Source organism: Seriola aureovittata, chromosome 16, assembly GCF_021018895.1.
Source record: "Seriola aureovittata isolate HTS-2021-v1 ecotype China chromosome 16, ASM2101889v1, whole genome shotgun sequence".
NCBI classification, from domain to species: Eukaryota; Metazoa; Chordata; class Actinopteri; order Carangiformes; family Carangidae; genus Seriola; species Seriola aureovittata.
The window spans coordinates 5,381,430-5,399,584 of NC_079379.1; the positions used below are offsets into that span (position 1 = coordinate 5,381,430).

The 18,155-nt window shown below is 40.4% G+C and overlaps 3 gene segments (V, D, J or C); 2 read left to right on the forward strand and 1 right to left on the reverse strand.

The window, feature by feature from the left end:
• Positions 1 to 2,779, forward strand: part of LOC130183904 (Ig kappa-b4 chain C region-like) — a 3,831-nt gene extending 1,052 nt beyond the window's left edge. Inside the window, 1 exon segment of the C gene segment in view lies at positions 2,218 to 2,779. Within this exon segment, the coding sequence occupies positions 2,218 to 2,627 (410 nt within the window).
• Positions 2,780 to 7,359: 4,580 nt separating this feature from the next.
• Positions 7,360 to 8,417, reverse strand: LOC130183906 (Ig kappa chain V region 3381-like). The segment is given in 2 exon segments: positions 7,360 to 7,691; positions 7,799 to 8,417. Coding segments are annotated over 2 exon segments (423 nt in total).
• Positions 8,047 to 10,105, forward strand: LOC130183907 (Ig kappa-b4 chain C region-like). The segment is given in 3 exon segments: positions 8,047 to 8,082; positions 8,346 to 8,421; positions 9,617 to 10,105. Coding segments are annotated over 3 exon segments (441 nt in total).
• The last annotated feature ends 8,050 nt before the right edge of the window (positions 10,106 to 18,155 follow it).

The window sequence follows — 18,155 nt, forward strand, 5'->3', positions numbered from 1 at the left end:
TTGTCAGAGGAATGACATTTTAACATCTGTATTTCAAACTGTTTAAACTATGTTGTCCATATAAAACAGTGAGTGTATCCAGACGACCTGCTTTGATTACTGATCAGGTTTGAGGCTGGGAGTTGGGAAGAATATTATGTTGTGATGAATAGTAGAATGTGAATGGTCTTGAGTATTTGGTATAGATCATGATAGAAGAGACCAGTGGACCAGCGTATAATAAGATACATCATGGATCAAAAAGATACGGATGTCTAGTGAAACTTTATACAGAGATTAATACAGTTGAAGGTGAAGTTGACTCAGTTTTATAGTTAGTTCTGATGGTTAGGGAATGCGTTATATCAATTAGTGTCCTCGCAAAGATAGAAGTACAAGTGTGTGTGTGTGTGTGTGTGTGTGTGTGTGTGTGTGTGTGTGTGTGTGTGTGTGTGTGTGTGTGTGTGTGTGTGTGTGTCCTCAGTGAACTGTATCAGTCTCTGCAGTAGCTTCCAGCTGCAGCAGTCAGTTCAGTTTCTGTTCAGTCTGACTGAGGGAGGTTTTTGTACGACGCTTTTTCACTGTGTGAACACATACTGACTGTTGATATAGTGGAGACTCTGACAGTAGTAAACTGCTGCATCTTCAGTCTGGACTCCACTGATGGTCAGAGTGAAGTCAGAGTTTGATCCACTGCCTGTAAAACGAGCTGGAATCCCTGATGCTCGAGTGGTAGCATAGTAAATAAGGAGTTTAGGTTTTTCTCCATATCTCTGTTGGTACCAGGCTAAGTAGTTTGAGTTATAAACAGCCTGACTGGTCCTACAGCTGATGGTGACGGAGCCCCCCAGAGCAGATCTCACTGCTCCAGGCTGAGTCACTGTGACCTGTCCTCTGGACTCTGAGGACACAGAGACAGAAACATAAAGCAGCGTCATGGTTTTGTCGGCTTCATTTCAGAGGGACGGATGTTGATGGAGGAGAGGAGTTTGATTCTCTGGACTTTACCTGTGAAGCAGCAGCAGAGGAGAGTCCAGATGAGGACGGAGACCAAAGTCATGTTTCTGATGAGGAGGATTTCTGTGTCTTCTGTTGTCATGAAGGACAGCTGTCAGTCATCCAGTCTTCAACTCTCAGGACTATAAACTCTCCCAGAGCACTGGAGCATGGTGCTGCTGATGCAAAGTGGCTCTCTATGGAAATGCTCTGACTGACTCCAGCAGGGACTTGGATCACTCTGATCATGCTGCTTATTGATGGATCAATCAGCTGATCAGAGTATTGATCAGGATGTGTTAATCCTTATTTCCATGTGGTTTAGGTTTCATGTGTTTGAGTAACTTTTACTCTGATTGACTTTTCTTGTATTTTAATGAATTGCTGAAAAAGGTTGATTTTACTTTAAAATGAATAAAGATGGAAAAATTAGGAATCTAAAATTGTTGTGTTGTGTTATCGTCCTTTTTTAAACAAGCAGACAAAATACTAAATCAGAATAATTTTGGTGAGTTGTTGTTTGAGAGGTTTTTGTACGGCGGCTCAATGAGTTTGTGTCACTGTGGAACACGTTTGGTGGAGGAACCAGACTGGATGTTAACTGTAAGAACATTTGTCTCTTTTAATAACTCAGTTTCTATTTCTATTGATTTAATTAATAACTATAGACATTAGTGTAATACTTTAGCTGAGATTTGGTATTTAATTTGACTGCAGTGATTTTTCACTGCGTCACAGTGTCTTGACACTTGAAACTAAAATCTTCTTCCGTTAAACATTTTGTCAGTGAAACAGTTTTCAGGAGAAATATGGGCTGGGAATAAACATATTCCATACTGAGAAAATATTGTTAATAGTCTTTAAATTTCAGCCAAAGTACTGGGACAAATATTTCTCACATTCTTTTTATTTGATCTCCACAATAAACTTCATTTTTTATACAATGTGTCGAATAAAAAAATATCACTGTTATATTTAAAATGATTTTGTATGAGCAGGATTCATTTGATGAGTTTCAATGTGTAAATCAGTCGTTGAGAAAATTAATTTTGAATGAACAAAGTAGACAGAGTCCATCCCAGTCTTTTGTCTTTTAAAAAAGAAACCTTTCAGACGTTGTACTGAAACCTGTCTGTTGTTATGGTTTAGCAGTGATGCCTGTCTGTTGCCATGGTTACTGGGCTCAGAGAGGGAAGTGAAAATCTGAAGAGCAGTTTCATCCAATCTGAGGACGACCAACAGAAGTAGTTGCCTCCTCTGCTGCAGTCCACAGGAGGGAGTTTAGTTTCATAAAAACTTTGTTACTATCTCTCTCTGCAGTGGGTCGAGTTGCACCCACCCTGACGGTGCTGCCCCCCTCCAGTGAGGAGCTGCAGCAGGAGAAGGTCACAGTCCTGTGCCTGGCCAACAAGGGCTTCCCCTCAGACTGGAGTCTGGCCTGGAAGGTGGAGGGCAGCAGCAGCAGCAGCAGCTGGGAGGAGAGCAGGACCCCCGGGGTGCTGGAGAAGGACGGCCTCTACAGCTGGAGCAGCACCCTGAGGCTCCCTGCAGACCAGTGGAGCAAGCTGGGCTCTGTGACCTGTGAGGCCACCCAGAGCTCCCAGACTCCGCTCTCAGAGACACTGAGGAGAGACCAGTGTTCCCAGTCCTGACCTGACTCACTGGGACTCTGCTACTGGTTTTACTCTCTTCTCTGTCGCACTGTCTCTCTCTCTTTTATTTCACATTTCAGTAACAATATTTACGACCTTCTCACAGTGTTTCCACATTGTTTCTGTGTTTTTAGAAAATAAAAATCTGTTCATCAAATCATTTTTGTGTCATTGTGACTTTTTTAAATCCACAGAAAAATTCAGGCGACAAAAACATTGTAATTTCTCCATGATGACATCATACAGAATATATAACATTACATAATACATATTCATACTTACTGTTTATTCATTGTGTACATTAGCTCAGTCACAACTCCTCATTGTTCTTTAACTGGTACAAGCCAGTGATGGAAGTTGCAGTCCATAATTTGTGATCAATAATCAATCAGAATCAATAATGACTTATTCATGAGTGTAAAGTGTCTCTTCTATATTCATGGCAGATTTTTCTTCAGTATCAACATTTGTAACTAAAACCATTGAAGGAACATTTCAATGAAGAATCATCCAGTCATCTCTTGTTACTGAAGTGTGTCATAGTGAGAACTCTCACATTGTTTTACTCGTAGCTTTTTCTAGAGAATTCAAAAATCCTTTAAATAGAACAAAGAAACTCAAAAAAGAAAATGTTATGATTGTGAAACAAGAAGCAACATGTCCTCAGCATGTAGAGATATAAAGTGGATGGAATCTCTCCTTCTAATCTTGGAAGTATGAAGAATTAAAGTGTTACTGAATTAAATTCTCCATGAATCTTTTTCTATTTCAATGATAAAATACTTTTGTTTTTTGCAACATGAAACATACAAATTGACCAAAATATGTCACAGAGGAATAATAAGTAACTTTATACGAAGGAAATTATATCTTATTGAAGGTTTCCAATTTATTTACTCAATGAATATATTTTTAGTTTATGAGGAAATGTTATGAGAAAACTCTTTTGGTTTTCACATTATCAAACTTAAACTAAGGTTAGCTTTGATCAGCAGAATGGTCCAAAGTCAATGTTAATGGAAATATTGACAGAAAAACCTTCTGGATTAAATACAGTATATTGAGTGTTAAAAAGTTAAAAGTGGATCAAAGTGACTTGTGTCTTAGTGTCAGTGCAGCTGTGAGTCAGATCAGTTCCTCTGCAGCTGAGGGAGGTTTTTGTACGACGTTGTATCACTGTGTGAGCGGGAAGCTGTTATGCTGCTGACAATAATAAACTCCTGCATCTTCACTCTGAACTCCACTGATGGTCAGAGTGAAGTCAGTCTCTGATCTGCTGTTGCACTAAAAAGATCTGAAACTCCAGACTGAAGATATGTTGTATCATAAATCAGGAGTTTAGGATCTTCTCCAGGTTTCTGAAGGTACCACTGCATGTCATAAATAACACTTGAACTGACTTTACATCTGATAGAGACAGTCTGTCCTGGAACAACAGACTGAGATCCAGGAGACTGAGTCAGGATGATTTCTCCTGATGAACCTGGAAAACATGAAGAAGAGGAGAAGGGTTATTGAGACAAATCCAGCTTGGAGAAAGATGATCAACATCCAAACAGAAGAGGATCATTTCTTTAACATGGAGAACAGATGGAAGAAGATCAATGCTGCTTGTCTCAGTGTTTCTCCATCACAGCAGAACATCATTGTGGTGAACCTGGTTGCATCCTGAAGCAAAGTTTTCACAAGAGAGTCTCACCCTGAACAAGGAGCCCCAGGGTGGCCAGCAGTAGAGTCAGAGACATCATCATTGTGCTGCCGGCGTGTCAGTGGCTCTGAAAGGCCTGGACAGCCACTGATCAACACTGGCCTCTTAACGGCTGGGAGCAGAGAGGCAGGACACATATGCAAACACACAGAGTCAGTGAGCTGGAGCTGTCCTCAACACATCATGATGTTTCCCATCAGTACTGAGAGAGGTGACTATTTACATGAAATATGAAGGCACATATGAAGGCAATAATTGTCTATTTTTATCAATTTACACTGGCACAAACTCAGGGATTTTGTAGGATTATAGTCAGGTATATGATCAACCAATTATACCAAACAGGTGCTAATGATCATCGGTTTCACATGTAGGTTGAAACACAGTCATTAACTGAAACAGAAACAGCTGTGTAAGAGGCTTAAAACTGGGTGAGGAACAGCCAAACTCTGCTACCAAGGTGAGGTTGTGGAAGACAGTTTCATGTCACAGGTCATACACCATGGCAAGACTGAGCACAGCAACAAGACCCAAGGTAGTTATACTGCATCAGCAAGGTCTCTCCCAGACAAAGATTTCAAAGCAGACTGGGGTTTCAAGATGTGCTGTTCAAGCTCTTTTGAAGAAGCACAAAGAAACTGGCAACGTTGAGGATCGTAGACGCAGTGGTCGGCCAAGGAAACTTAGTGCAACAGATGAAAAACACATCAAGCTTATTTCTCTTCGAAGATGTCCAGCAGTGCCATCAGCTCAGAACCGGCAGAAACTGGTGGGACCCAGGTACACCCATCTACTGTCCGGAGAAGTCTGGCCAGACGTGGTTTTCATGGAAGAGTTGCAACCAAAAAGCCATACCTCCGACATGGAAACAAGTTCAAGAGACCCAACTATGCATGAAAACATAGGAACTGCGGTGCAGAAAAATGGCAGCAGGTGCTCTGGACTGAGGAGTCAAAATTGGAAATATTTGGCTGTAGCAGAAGGCAGTTTGTTCGCCGAAGGGCTGGAGAGCAGAACAATAACAAGTATCTGCAGGCAACAGTGAAGCATGGTGGAGGTTCCTTGCAAGTTAGGGGCTGCATTTCTGCAAATGGAGCTGGAGATTTGGTCAGGATTAATGGTGTCCTCAGTGCTGAGAAATACAGGCAGATACTTATCCATCATGCAATACCATCATGGAGGCGTATGATTGGCCCCAAATTTATTCTGCAGCAGGACAACGACCCCAAACATACAGCCAATGTCATTAAGAACCATCTTCAGCATAAAGAAGAACAAGAAGTCCTGGAAGTGATGGTATGGCCCCCACAGAGCCCTGACCTCACCATCATGGAGTCTGTCTGGGATTACATGAAGAGACAGAAGGATTAGAGGAAGCCTACATCCACAGAAGATCTGTGGTTAGTTCTCCAAGATGTTTGGAACAACCTACCAGCACAGTTCCTTCAAACACTGTGTGCAAGTGTAGCTAGAAAATTGATGCTGTTTTGAAGGCAAAGGGTGTTCACACCAAATATTGATTTGATTTAGATTTCTCTTCTGTTCATTCACTGCATTTTGTTAATTGATGAAAATAAACACTTCCATTTTTGAAAGCATTCTTAGTTTACAGCATTTTTTCACACTTGCCTAAAACTTTTACCCAGTACTGTATATCCATCTCAAACCAATATATGATGATATTATATATAGTGGGCTCCAAGAATCAGAGAGCACTTTCACAGAATGGGGGAAAATAGACTAAAATATTTAAAATTAATTAAATAAATTAGAAAACCGTAGATAAGCAAATATAACTTTTATGTGTATTGCTTTAATAAACTTGCATTAATAATTAAATATATATTGTTAATATATTAACATTCATCACATATTTTAAAGATGTGTACAAATACAGTATTCACTGTGGGTATTTCATACACGTTATACGCTTATCTCTTCATATGTCCAGAGGATGTATATATGTGATTATAATATATTCTCCTATAGGTGACACATAATCCAAAATCCCTCTTGATATAGGGATCTATATGTCCTATTACATATCTGTATGGGGTCCTTCATGTGTGACCTCTGACCTTCTCTGTGCTGATGTTAGAACATGTGGATGCAGTGGAGAGACTGTCAGCTCTTTTGGATTTTCTCTGTCAAATGAACAAAGTGAAGCATCAACATGTTCACATGACTGCAGCAGTTTTTACTCACTCTTACATTTTCTTTGTAAAATGTGTCTCAGTTTGTTTCATAAACTGCTGTCAAATGTTTCCACAATCATTTAGTGCTACTAGTGTTAGTGTTGGTAGAGTATTTGTTTTATTCACATGTGTAGATGCCTTTGAAAACATTGAAAGTTGGATTGAGAATTTATTTACATTTGATTTTGTGTGAATGATTATGAATATTGTGAGAGATGTACTACGTCATGGGAGTGAATGGATGTGGCAAAATTAAACAGAAATAAAGCAAAGAAATTGAAAGAGAGACAGGAAAACATTTCAGTACATTTCTTTTACATCTGGAAAATGCCTCAGTTTTAAGTAGGTTATCTCAATTTATTGAGATGTGGATTCCAAAAAGATTCACTGCACATTTAAGGAAATAGGGAGAATCTAGAAATCCTGAAGAAAACTTTTGATCTTATTAATTAAAAAGTTAAGGAAGGAAAATTAAGATTTTGTGGTGTATAGTAGGAATTCATCCACATACAGGCTGATTTCATGATGATGTGAAATGATTGATGCCTGGGATGTTGATGAATTTCCCGAATCATAAAAGCAGGGTTTCAATTAAAGTGATCAGAGTAGTGTGAAAAAATCATACAGGTCTGATTAATACTTGTGATTATATTTGAATCAGTATATATCTACTTGTATCATGAGACTGTACTAATGTGTGTGTGTTTGTGTGTGTATGTGTGTGTGTGTCCTCAGTGAACTGTATCAGTCTCTGCAGTTGCTTCCAGCTGCAGCAGTCAGTTCAGTTTCTGTTCAGTCTGACTGAGGGAGGTTTTTGTACGATGCTTTTTCACTGTGTGAACACATACTGACTGTTGATTTCATGATAACTCTGACAGTAGTAAACTCCTGCATCTTCAGTCTGGACTCCACTGATGGTCAGAGTGAAGTCAGAGTTTGATCCACTGCCTGTAAAACGACCTGGAATCCCTGATTCTCGAGTGGAAGCAGCGTAAATAAGGAGTTTAGGTTTTTCTCCATCTCTCTGTTGGTACCACGCTAACGCATGGTAGCTGCTCCATGTATAAACAGCCTGACTGGTCCTACAGCTGATGGTGACGGAGCCTCCCAGAGCAGAGCTCACTGCTCCAGGCTGAGTCACTGTGACCTGTCCTCTGGACTCTGAGGACACAGAGACAGAAACATAAAGCAGCGTCATGGTTTTGTCGGCTTCATTTCAGAGGGACGGATGTTGATAGAGGAAAGGAGTTTGATTCTCTGGACTTTACCTGTGAAGCAGCAGCAGAGGAGAGTCCAGATGAGGACAGAGACCAAAGTCATGTTTCTGATGAGGAGGATTTCTGTGTCTTCTGTTGTCATGAAGGACAGCTGTCAGTCATCCAGTCTTCAACTCTCAGGACTATAAACTCTCCCAGAGCACTGGAGCATGGTGCTGCTGATGCAAAGTGGCTCTCTATGGAAATGCTCTGACTGACTCCAGCAGGGACTTGGATCACTCTGATCATGCTGTTTATCAATGGATCAATCAGTTGATCAGAGTATTGATCAGGATGTGTTAATACCTATTTCCATGCAGTTTAGGGTCCATGTGTTTGAATCACTTTCATTCTGATTTGATTTTCTTATATTTTATTAAACAGCTGCAAGATATAGATTTTTATATAAAATTAATAAATATAGAATATATTGACAATTTTATGAATATTGTTCTGTGGTTGATATTTCTCACACCTGCTGAAAAAATATTTAAAAATATTCATTCTGGCGAGTTTGTTTGTTTCAGAGTCAGAGAGCCGTGTCTCTCTACAGTGAGAGGTTTTTGTACGACGGCTCAATGACTTTGTATCACTGTGGTACACGTTTGGTGGAGGAACCAGACTGGATGTTGGAAGTAAGTTAATGTTTTGTATTTTTTATAGATCAATTTGCAGCTTTTTCATTTCTTACATGTTGAAAACACTAGAGGAATTTCAAAGGTTGTTGTTTCCACTTTGTTTTCAACATTCAACAGTTTAGTTTTTCTGAATCCAACCAGGGTAATACCGATTTTTCCTATTAGAAATTTGATAAAAACAACCGGCAATTAATGAAATAAATACAAATGTAATTATTTGATTCAAAGTTTTATAATGAGAACTTGTAGATTTAGTTCAGTCTGACAGAGTCAGAGAGCCGTGTCTCTCTACAGTGAGAGGTTTTTGTACGACGGCTCAATGACTTTGTATCACTGTGGTGGACTTTTGGTGGAGGAACCAGACTGGATGTTGGAAGTAAGTTTTTACACAAATACTAAAGAAACATTAATGTAACGTAATGTTGTAAATTCAGTTTCTTAATATTTGCAGCAGATAAAATGATGGTGTTTATTCATCAGACTTTGAGTATTAATGTTTTTATTTCTCCTCCTTCATCATGGAGGTGAACTCAGAGCAGCTTTACTGAACTTCTCTTTACACATTCCTGTCATGCTGAAATTGAAGTTCAACTGTACAAAAGATCAAAGTTTGATTATTTTTAAATATGTTTTCTAAAATTGATTTATACATTTAAAACCTAAAAGACATTTAATGAATTAAAATTCACCTCATTTAGATGAGTATTGAAAAATGTTGTCATGCTGCACATTATGTAAAATCTGACATTGCTTCATGCTGTCATACTCTGTGTCCAATGTAGTTTGAAATAACTTCAAACCTTTTTGAAACGATGACTGAATTCAACATGAGGAACATTTGATGGTTGTCAGATTATTTTATGTATTTGCTTGTTTCCTCTGAAAAGTGAAGTTTTTGATTACTGAATTTATTGATAATTTTTATGAAGAAGTTAAAAATAATTGTGCCAAATCTCCTTCTGGTGTTTCCAGTGTAGTTTGATATATTTCAGGTCAAACTGTATGATGATTGTCTCTGTGCTGATGTGCATGAGAGGCTTCTTAAAGGGAAGTGAAACAATGTGAGTGAGTGACTGGTGGAGCAGAAAAACCATCTGACAGAAACTCCTTAAAGGAGGAAATCAACTGTCACACAGTAAAGGTGTCCAGGTGTCTGCTGTTTGATTGACAGATTCTGATTGTTGTCTCCTAGGTGACGCCCGTCCCACCCTGACGGTGCTGCCCCCCTCCAGTGAGGAGCTGCAGCAGGAGAAGGTCACAGTCCTGTGCCTGGCCAACAAGGGCTTCCCCTCAGACTGGAGTCTGGCCTGGAAGGTGGAGGGCAGCAGCAGCAGCAGCAGCTGGGAGGAGAGCAGGAGCCCCGGGGTGCTGGAGAAGGACGGCCTCTACAGCTGGAGCAGCACCCTGAGGCTCCCTGCAGACCAGTGGAGCAAGCTGGGCTCTGTGACCTGTGAGGCCACCCAGGGCTCCCAGACTCCGCTCTCAGAGACACTGAGGAGAGACCAGTGTTCCCAGTCCTGACCTGACTCACTGGGACTCTGCTACTGGTTTTATTCTCTTCTCTGTCGCACTGTCTCTCTCTCTTTTATTTCTCATTTCAGTAACAATATTTACGACCTTCTCACAGTGTTTCCACATTGTTTCTGTGTTTCTAAAAAATAAAAATCTGTTCATCAAATCATTTTCATACTTACTGTTTATTCATTGTGTACATTAGCTCAGTCACAACTCCTCATTATTCTCCAACTGGTACAAGCCAGTGATGGAAGTTGCAGTCCATAATTTGTGATCAATAATCAATCAGAATCAATAAGGACTTATTCATGAGTGTAAAGTGTCTCTTCTATATTCATGGCAGATTTTTCTTCAGTATTAACATTTGTAACTAAAACCATTGAAGGAACATTTCAATGAAGAATCATCCAGTCATTTCTTGTTACTGAAGTGTGTCATAGTGAGAACTCTCACATTGTTTTACTCGTAGCTTTTTCTAGAGAATTCAAAAATCCTTTAAATAGAACAAAGATACTCAAAAAATAAAATGTTATGATTGTGAAACAAGAAGCAACATGTCCTCAGCATGTAGAGATATAAAGTGGATGGAATCTCTCCTTCTAATCTTGGAAGTATGAAGAATTAAAGTGTTACTGAATTAAATTCTCCATGAATCTTTTTCTATTTCAATGATAAAATACTTTTTTTTTGGAACATAAAACATACAAATTGATCAAAATATGTCACAGAGGAATAATAAGTAACTTTATATGAAGTAAATTATATCTTATTAAAGTTTTCCAATTTATTTACTCAGTGAATATATTTGAGTTTTTGAGGAAATGTTATGAGATAACTCTGTTGGTTTTCACATTATCAAACTTAAACTAAGGTTAGCTTTGATCAGCAGAATGGTCCAAAGCCAATGTTAATGGAAGAATTAACAGAAAAACCTTCTAGATTAAATACAGTATATTGAGAGTTAAAAAGTTCAAAGTAGATCAAAGATAGGCATTTAACTGTGAAGGCTAGGGAAAGGTTAAGAGGCAGTGTGTGTGTTTGTGTGTGTGTGTGTGTGTGTGTGTGTGTGTGTGTGTGTGTGTGTGTGTGTGTGTGTGTGTGTGTGTGTGTGTGTGTGTGTCCTCAGTGAACTGTATCAGTCTCTGCAGTAGCTTCCAGCTGCAGCAGTCACTTCAGTTTCTGTTCAGTCTGACTGAGGGAGGTTTTTGTACGACGCTTTTTCACTGTGTGAACACATACTGACTGTTGATTTCATGAAAACTCTGACAGTAGTAAACTGCTGCATCTTCAGTCTGGACTCCACTGATGGTCAGAGTGAAGTCAGAGTTTGATCCACTGCCTGTAAAACGAGCTGGAATCCCTGATTCACGAGTGGTAGCATAGTAAATAAGGAGTTTAGGTTTTTCTCCATCTCTCTGTTGGTACCAGGCTAAACAATGTTTGTTGCTATAAACATAAACAGCCTGACTGGTCCTACAGCTGATGGTGACGGAGCCTCCCAGAGCAGAGCTCACTGCTCCAGGCTGAGTCACTGTGACCTGTCCTCTGGACTCTGAGGACACAGAGACAGAAACATAAAGCAGCGTCATGGTTTTGTCGGCTTCATTTCAGAGGGACGGATGTTGATGGAGGAGAGGAGTTTGATTCTCTGGACTTTACCTGTGAAGCAGCAGCAGAGGAGAGTCCAGATGAGGACGGAGACCAAAGTCATGTTTCTGATGAGGAGGATTTCTGTGTCTTCTGTTGTCATGAAGGACAGCTGTCAGTCATCCAGTCTTCAACTCTCAGGACTATAAACTCTCCCAGAGCACTGGAGCATGGTGCTGCTGATGCAAAGTGGCTCTCTATGGAAATGCTCTGACTGACTCCAGCAGGGACTTGGTTGTTTGTTGCTGACACATTATTACATGTAAAATGATTCATGTGAAAGGAAAAAATGACAACGGTAATGGTGTAAGTATGACCAGTGATCTGATCAGTACATTGTAAAGAGAGTAGAACCAATACTATACTGAGATTACAGGTGTGTGTGATGGACATCTTAACTCTGTGTATTTTAAATTAGGTGGTAGTTGCCAGAAAACCTGCTTTAGTTCCTGATCAGATTCTGGGTTAAAAGAGGAGAAAATAATGGTATCACAATATTTTGTAGATTCTCATCTGCAGATAAATTCATTTCATGGTGGTGAGAAGAAGTGAGTGGTAACGACTTACAGATCTGTCACATGTTGGAGTAGTTTTAATGCAACCAACACATTCATTATGTTGCTTTCACTTACTGCTTCATGCACTCATGCACTCATGCACATTCCAGTAAGAGGCTGAGGATCTGCTGATCCCAGGTCTGCTGCTACTCCACTAGGCCACGCCCCTCACGACTCTGTTCTTGTGCTCCATTTCACCATCAGTCATGAACAAGACCCAGATTAAACTCCTTTACTAACCCCCAATCCTGTCTTCTAGCAGAGAACCATGGTCTCAGACTTGAAGGTGCTGACTTTAATCTCGGCTTCTTCACACTCGCCTGCAATCTGCCCGAGTGCTGAAGGTCACCGTCTCATGAAGCAAACAGAACCACATCATCTGCAAAGAGAAGAGATGCAATTCTGAGGTTCCCAAACCGGACACTCTCATCACTCCTGCTGTGTCTTGAGATCCTGTCCACTGTCACAAACAGCGTCGGAAACAAAGATCAGCCTTGACGGAGTCCAACACCCACTGAAAATGTGGACGTCATTGGCATTAGGTTCAGTCTCTTTGCCACACAGGCAGGCTAAGGCGGGGACCTGGGAGAGCTGATGTCAGTCATATCCACATCAAAGAGAAGAAAAGCTAAAGACGGTGGTGTGCTGGTATGTTTTCTTATTAAACTGCTTGATACCGAAGTTGTTTCTTCAGTCATTACTTTGGTTCTCAAACTCAAGTAGTTACTCTGATCACTACTTTTACCTGAGTGCTTGTTTTTACAAAGTAACAGTACTTGTACGTGAGTGCAGTTTTTAAATACTCCAGCAAACTCTGAGACAGAAGTTTTCACTAAAATATACTTTGCATTATAAATATACTGAATGTTACACTGACATTAATCCAATGAAATAGCTATATTTACAACTGAGGTCAGGTTTGTATATGAACCAGCCTTTGCTGAAGTAGGATTGTAATAGAACCTGGAGGGAATAAAATAAAAGAAATGGTCTGAAGGGCCCTGAGAGCAATGGTGTTGGAGTAGCAGCCGTAGTGAGGCCCAGGTTGAGGATAGATAGGAGCCTTAGCTTTAGGGTAGACAGGAGACTTTGAGGATAGACAGGAGACCTAGGTTGGGGATTGATAGGAGGCTTCTGGACACCTGGCACTACTACTTTGCCCTGGCATGCCTGGTTTGGGGAGGGTCCACACGTTCTGAACACCATTGTTCCCAAGGCGTTGATAGGTAAAAAGGAACTATATATGATGATGCACAGGCTCTCTGTCTTCAGTTCACATCTGGATCTGATTTCACTTTTGTTCTTGTGAAAGAATAAATTCTATTGGATTGGACTCTGATCATATCCAGTGACTTCTTCTTTTTTGCCTCCAGTAAAAGTGCAGTTTTGTAGAAAGTGTTTGTGAAGAGGTCTTGACTGAAACTCTGGCCCAGACCTGGACTTTTTCTCTACAACACATGGAAGTCATCTTCAGTCACAGCTGGACAGATTTTTTTGTCTCAAGTTCACGTAGCAACAGCTGTGAGCAGCAACGTGAGTTTTCTGAAGGTCTTCATGTTGCACTTGAACAACGTCTCGTTCATGCTGAAAACTATTTCAACAAAAGTCCACTCCAGCTGTTCTGGAGATTTGGATTAAATGACATGATCTTCCTCAGCAGATTGAGTTTGTACATTTGTCATGGAATTTTTTTTAGTTCAAAGCAATGTGGAAAGGAAAGTGTCAGAAATAGTCAGAGGAACGACATTTTAACATCTGTATTTCAAACTGTTTAAACTATGTTGTCCATATAAAACAGTGAGTGTAACCAGACGACCTGCTTTGATTACTGATCAGGTTTGAGGCTGGGAGTTGGGAAGAAGATTATGTTGTGATGAATAGTAGAATGTGAATGGTATTGAGTGTTTGGAATAGATCATGATGGAAGAGACCAGGGGACCAGCGTATAATAAGATACATCATGGATCAAAAAGATACGGATGTCTAGTGAAACTTTATACAGATATTAATACAGTTGAAGGTGAATGTTGACTCAGTTTTATAGTTAGTTCTGATGGTTAGGGTTAGGGAATGCATTATATCAATTAGTGTCCTTGCAAAGATAGAAGTACAAGTGTGTGTGTGTGTGTGTGTGTGTGTGTGTGTGTGTGTGTCCTCAGTGAACTGTATCAGTCTCTGCAGTAGCTTCCAGCTGCAGCAGTCAGTTCAGTTTCTGTTCAGTCTGACTGAGGGAGGTTTTTGTACGACGCTTTTTCACTGTGTGAACACCCACAGACTGTTGATGTAATGTGCACTCATACAGTAGTAAACTGCTGCATCTTCAGTCTGGACTCCACTGATGGTCAGAGTGAAGTCAGAGTTTGATCCACTGCCTGTAAAACGACCTGGAATCCCGGATTCTCAAGTGGAAGCATAGTAAATAAGGAGTTTAGGTTTTTCTCCATCTCTCTGTTGGTACCAGGCTAAAAAGTCTGAGTTATAAACAGCCTGATTGGTTCTACAGCTGATGGTGACGGAGCCTCCCAGAGCAGAGCTCACTGCTCCAGACTGAGTCACTGTGACCTGTCCTCTGGACTCTGAGGACACAGAGACAGAAACATAAAGCAGCGTCATGGTTTTGTCGGCTTCATTTCAGAGGGACGGATGTTGATGGAGGAGAGGAGTTTGATTCTCTGGACTTTACCTGTGAAGCAGCAGCAGAGGAGAGTCCAGATGAGGACGGAGACCAAAGTCATGTTTCTGATGAGGAGGATTTCTGTGTCTTCTGTTGTCATGAAGGACAGCTGTCAGTCATCCAGTATTCAACTCTCAGGACTATAAACTCTCCCAGAGCACTGGAGCATGGTGCTGCTGATGCAAAGTGGCTCTCTATGGAAATGCTCTGACTGACTCCAGCAGGGACTTGGATCACTCTGATCATGCTGTTTTATCAATGGATCAATCAGCTGATCAGAGTATTGATCAGGATGTGTTAATACTTATTTCCATGTACTTTAGGTTTTATGTGTTTGAGTAACTTTTACTTTGATTGTCTTTTCTGTTATTTTAATGAATTGCTGAAAAAGGTAGATTTTACTTTAAAATGAATAAATATGGAAAAATTACGAATCTAAAATTGTTGTGTTGTGTTATTGTCCTTTTTTAAACAAGCAGACAAAATATTAAATCAGAATAATTTTGGTGAGTTTGTTTGTTTGAGAGGTTTTTGTACGGCGGCTCAATGAGTTTGTGTCACTGTGGAACACGTTTGGTGGAGGAACCAGACTGGATGTTAACTGTAAGAACATTTGTCTCTTTTAATAACTCAATTTCTGTTTCTATTGATTTAATTAATAACTATAGACATTATTGTAATATTTTAGCTGAGATTTGGTATTTAATTTAACTGCAGTGATTTTTCACTGCGTCACAGTGTCTTTACACTTGAAACTAAAATCTTCTTCCGTTAAACATTTTGTCAGTGAAACAGTTTTCAGGAGAAATATGGGCTGGGAATAAACATATTCCATATTGAGAAAATATTGTTATTAGTCTTTAAATTTCAGCCCAAGTACTGGGACAAATATTTCTCACATTGTTTTTATTTGATCTTCTCAATGAACCTCATTTTTTATACAATGTGTGGAATAAAAAAACATCACTGTTATATTTTGAAATGATTCTGTATGAGCAGGATTCATTTGATGAGTTTCAATGTGTAAATCAGTCGTTGACAAAATTAATTTTGATTGAACAAAGTAGACAGAGTCCATCCCAGTCTTTTGTCTTTTAAAAAAGAAACCTTTCAGACGTTTTACTGAAACCTGTCTGTTGTTACGGTTTAGCAGTGATGCCTGTCTGTTGCCATGGTTACTGGGCTCAGAGAGGGAAGTGAAAATCTGAAGAGCAGTTTCATCCAATCTGAGGACGACCAACAGAAGTAGTTGCCTCCTCTGCTGCAGTCCACAGGAGGGAGTTTAGTTTCATAAAAACTTTGTTACTATCTCTCTCTGCAGTGGGTCGAGTTGCACCCACCCTGACGGTGCTGCCCCCCTCCAGTGAGGAGCTGCAGCAGGAGAAGGTCACAGTCCTGTGCCTGGCCAACAAGGGCTTCCCCTCAGACTGGAGTCTGGCCTGGAAGGTGGAGGGCAGCAGCAGCAGCAGCAGCTGGGAGGAGAGCAGGAGCCCCGGGGTGCTGGAGAAGGACGGCCTCTACAGCTGGAGCAGCACCCTGACTCAAGGACATTGTTGTTGCTTGGTGATGATCAGAAAAAGAAATGATTGGATCAATTGATTCATTCAAACTCTCTCAGTTCAAACAGACAGTGTCTCAGTGTAGCAGTCACATCCTAAACCCTGGTGGGAGCTAAAGGTATGGATGGTCATATAAAGACTTTTTGAGACTTGATTTCTCATATACAAATTTAATATATGGACATATATTCAATTTCCATCTATGGATGCTTATATTTTAGACATGTATTACATGAATATTCATTACTGTGTAAAAGTTTTAGGCAGGTGTGAAAAAATGCTGTAAACTAAGATGCTTTCAAAAATATAAATAATAATTGTCTATTCTTATTTGTCAATTATACCAAACAGGTGCTAATGATCGTCAGTTTCACATGTAGGTTGAAACACAGTCATTAACTGAAACAGAAACAGCTGTGTAAGAGGCTTAAAACTGGGTGAGGAACAGCCAAACTCTGCTACCAAGGTGAGGTTGTGGAAGACAGTTTCATGTCACAGGTCATACACCATGGCAAGACTGAGCACAGCAACAAGACCCAAAGTAGTTATACTGCATCAGCAAGGTCTCTCCCAGACAAAGATTTCAAAGCAGACTGGGGTTTCAAGATGTGCTGTTCAAGCTCTTTTGAAGAAGCATAAAGAAACGGGCAACGTTGAGGATCGTAGAAGCAGTGGTCGGCCAAGGAAACTTAGTGCAGCAGATGAAAAACACATGAAGCTTATTTCTCTTCGAAGATGTCCAGCAGTGCCATCAGCTCAGAACTGGCAGAAACCGGTGGGACCCTGGTAAACCCATCTACTGTCCGGAGAAGTCTGGCCAGACGTGGTTTTCATGGAAGAGTTGCAGCCGAAAAGCCATACCTCCGACATGGAAACAAGGCCAAGAGACTCAACTATGCATGAAAACATAGGAACTGGGGTGCAGAAAAATGGCAGCAGGTGCTCTGGACTGAGGAGTCAAAATTTGAAATATCTGACTGTAGCAGAAGGCAGTTTGTTCGCCGAAGGGCTGGAGAGCAGAACAATAACAAGTATCTGCAGGCAACAGTGAAGCATGGTGGAGGTTCCTTGCAAGTTAGGGGCTGCATTTCTGCAAATGGAGCTGGAGATTTGGTCAGGATTAATGGTGTCCTCAATGCTGAGAAATACAGGCAGATACTTATCCATCATGCAATACCATCAGGGAGGCGTATGATTGGCCCCAAATTTATTCTGCAGCAGGACAACGACCCCAAACATACAGCCAATGTCATTAAGAACTATCTTCAGCGTAAAGAAGAACAAGAAGTCCTGGAAGTGATGGTATGGCCCCCACAGAGCCCTGACCTCACCATAATGGAGTCTGTCTGGGATTACATGAAGAGACAGAAGGATTAGAGGAAGCCTACATCCACAGAAGATCTGTGGTTAGTTCTCCAAGATGTTTGGAACAACCTACCAGCAGAGTTCCTTCAAACACTGTGTGCAAGTGTAGCTAGAAGAATTGATGCTGTTTTGAAGGCAAAGGGTGTTCACACCAAATATTGATTTGATTTAGATTTCTCTTCTGTTCATTCACTGCATTTTGTTAATTGATGAAAATAAACACTTCCATTTTTGAAAGCATTCTTAGTTTACAGCATTTTTTGAAAATGAAATATGAAGGCACTGGACCTGAAGGCGAAGGAATTAAAAGATGTGATTGGCCCAGTCCAGTCTCAAATAAGACAAAACTAATGGGTCGGCCCACAAGCAAAGCGCCCGGTCTGCCAGAAGACCAGTCCAGCCCTGATTTTCAGT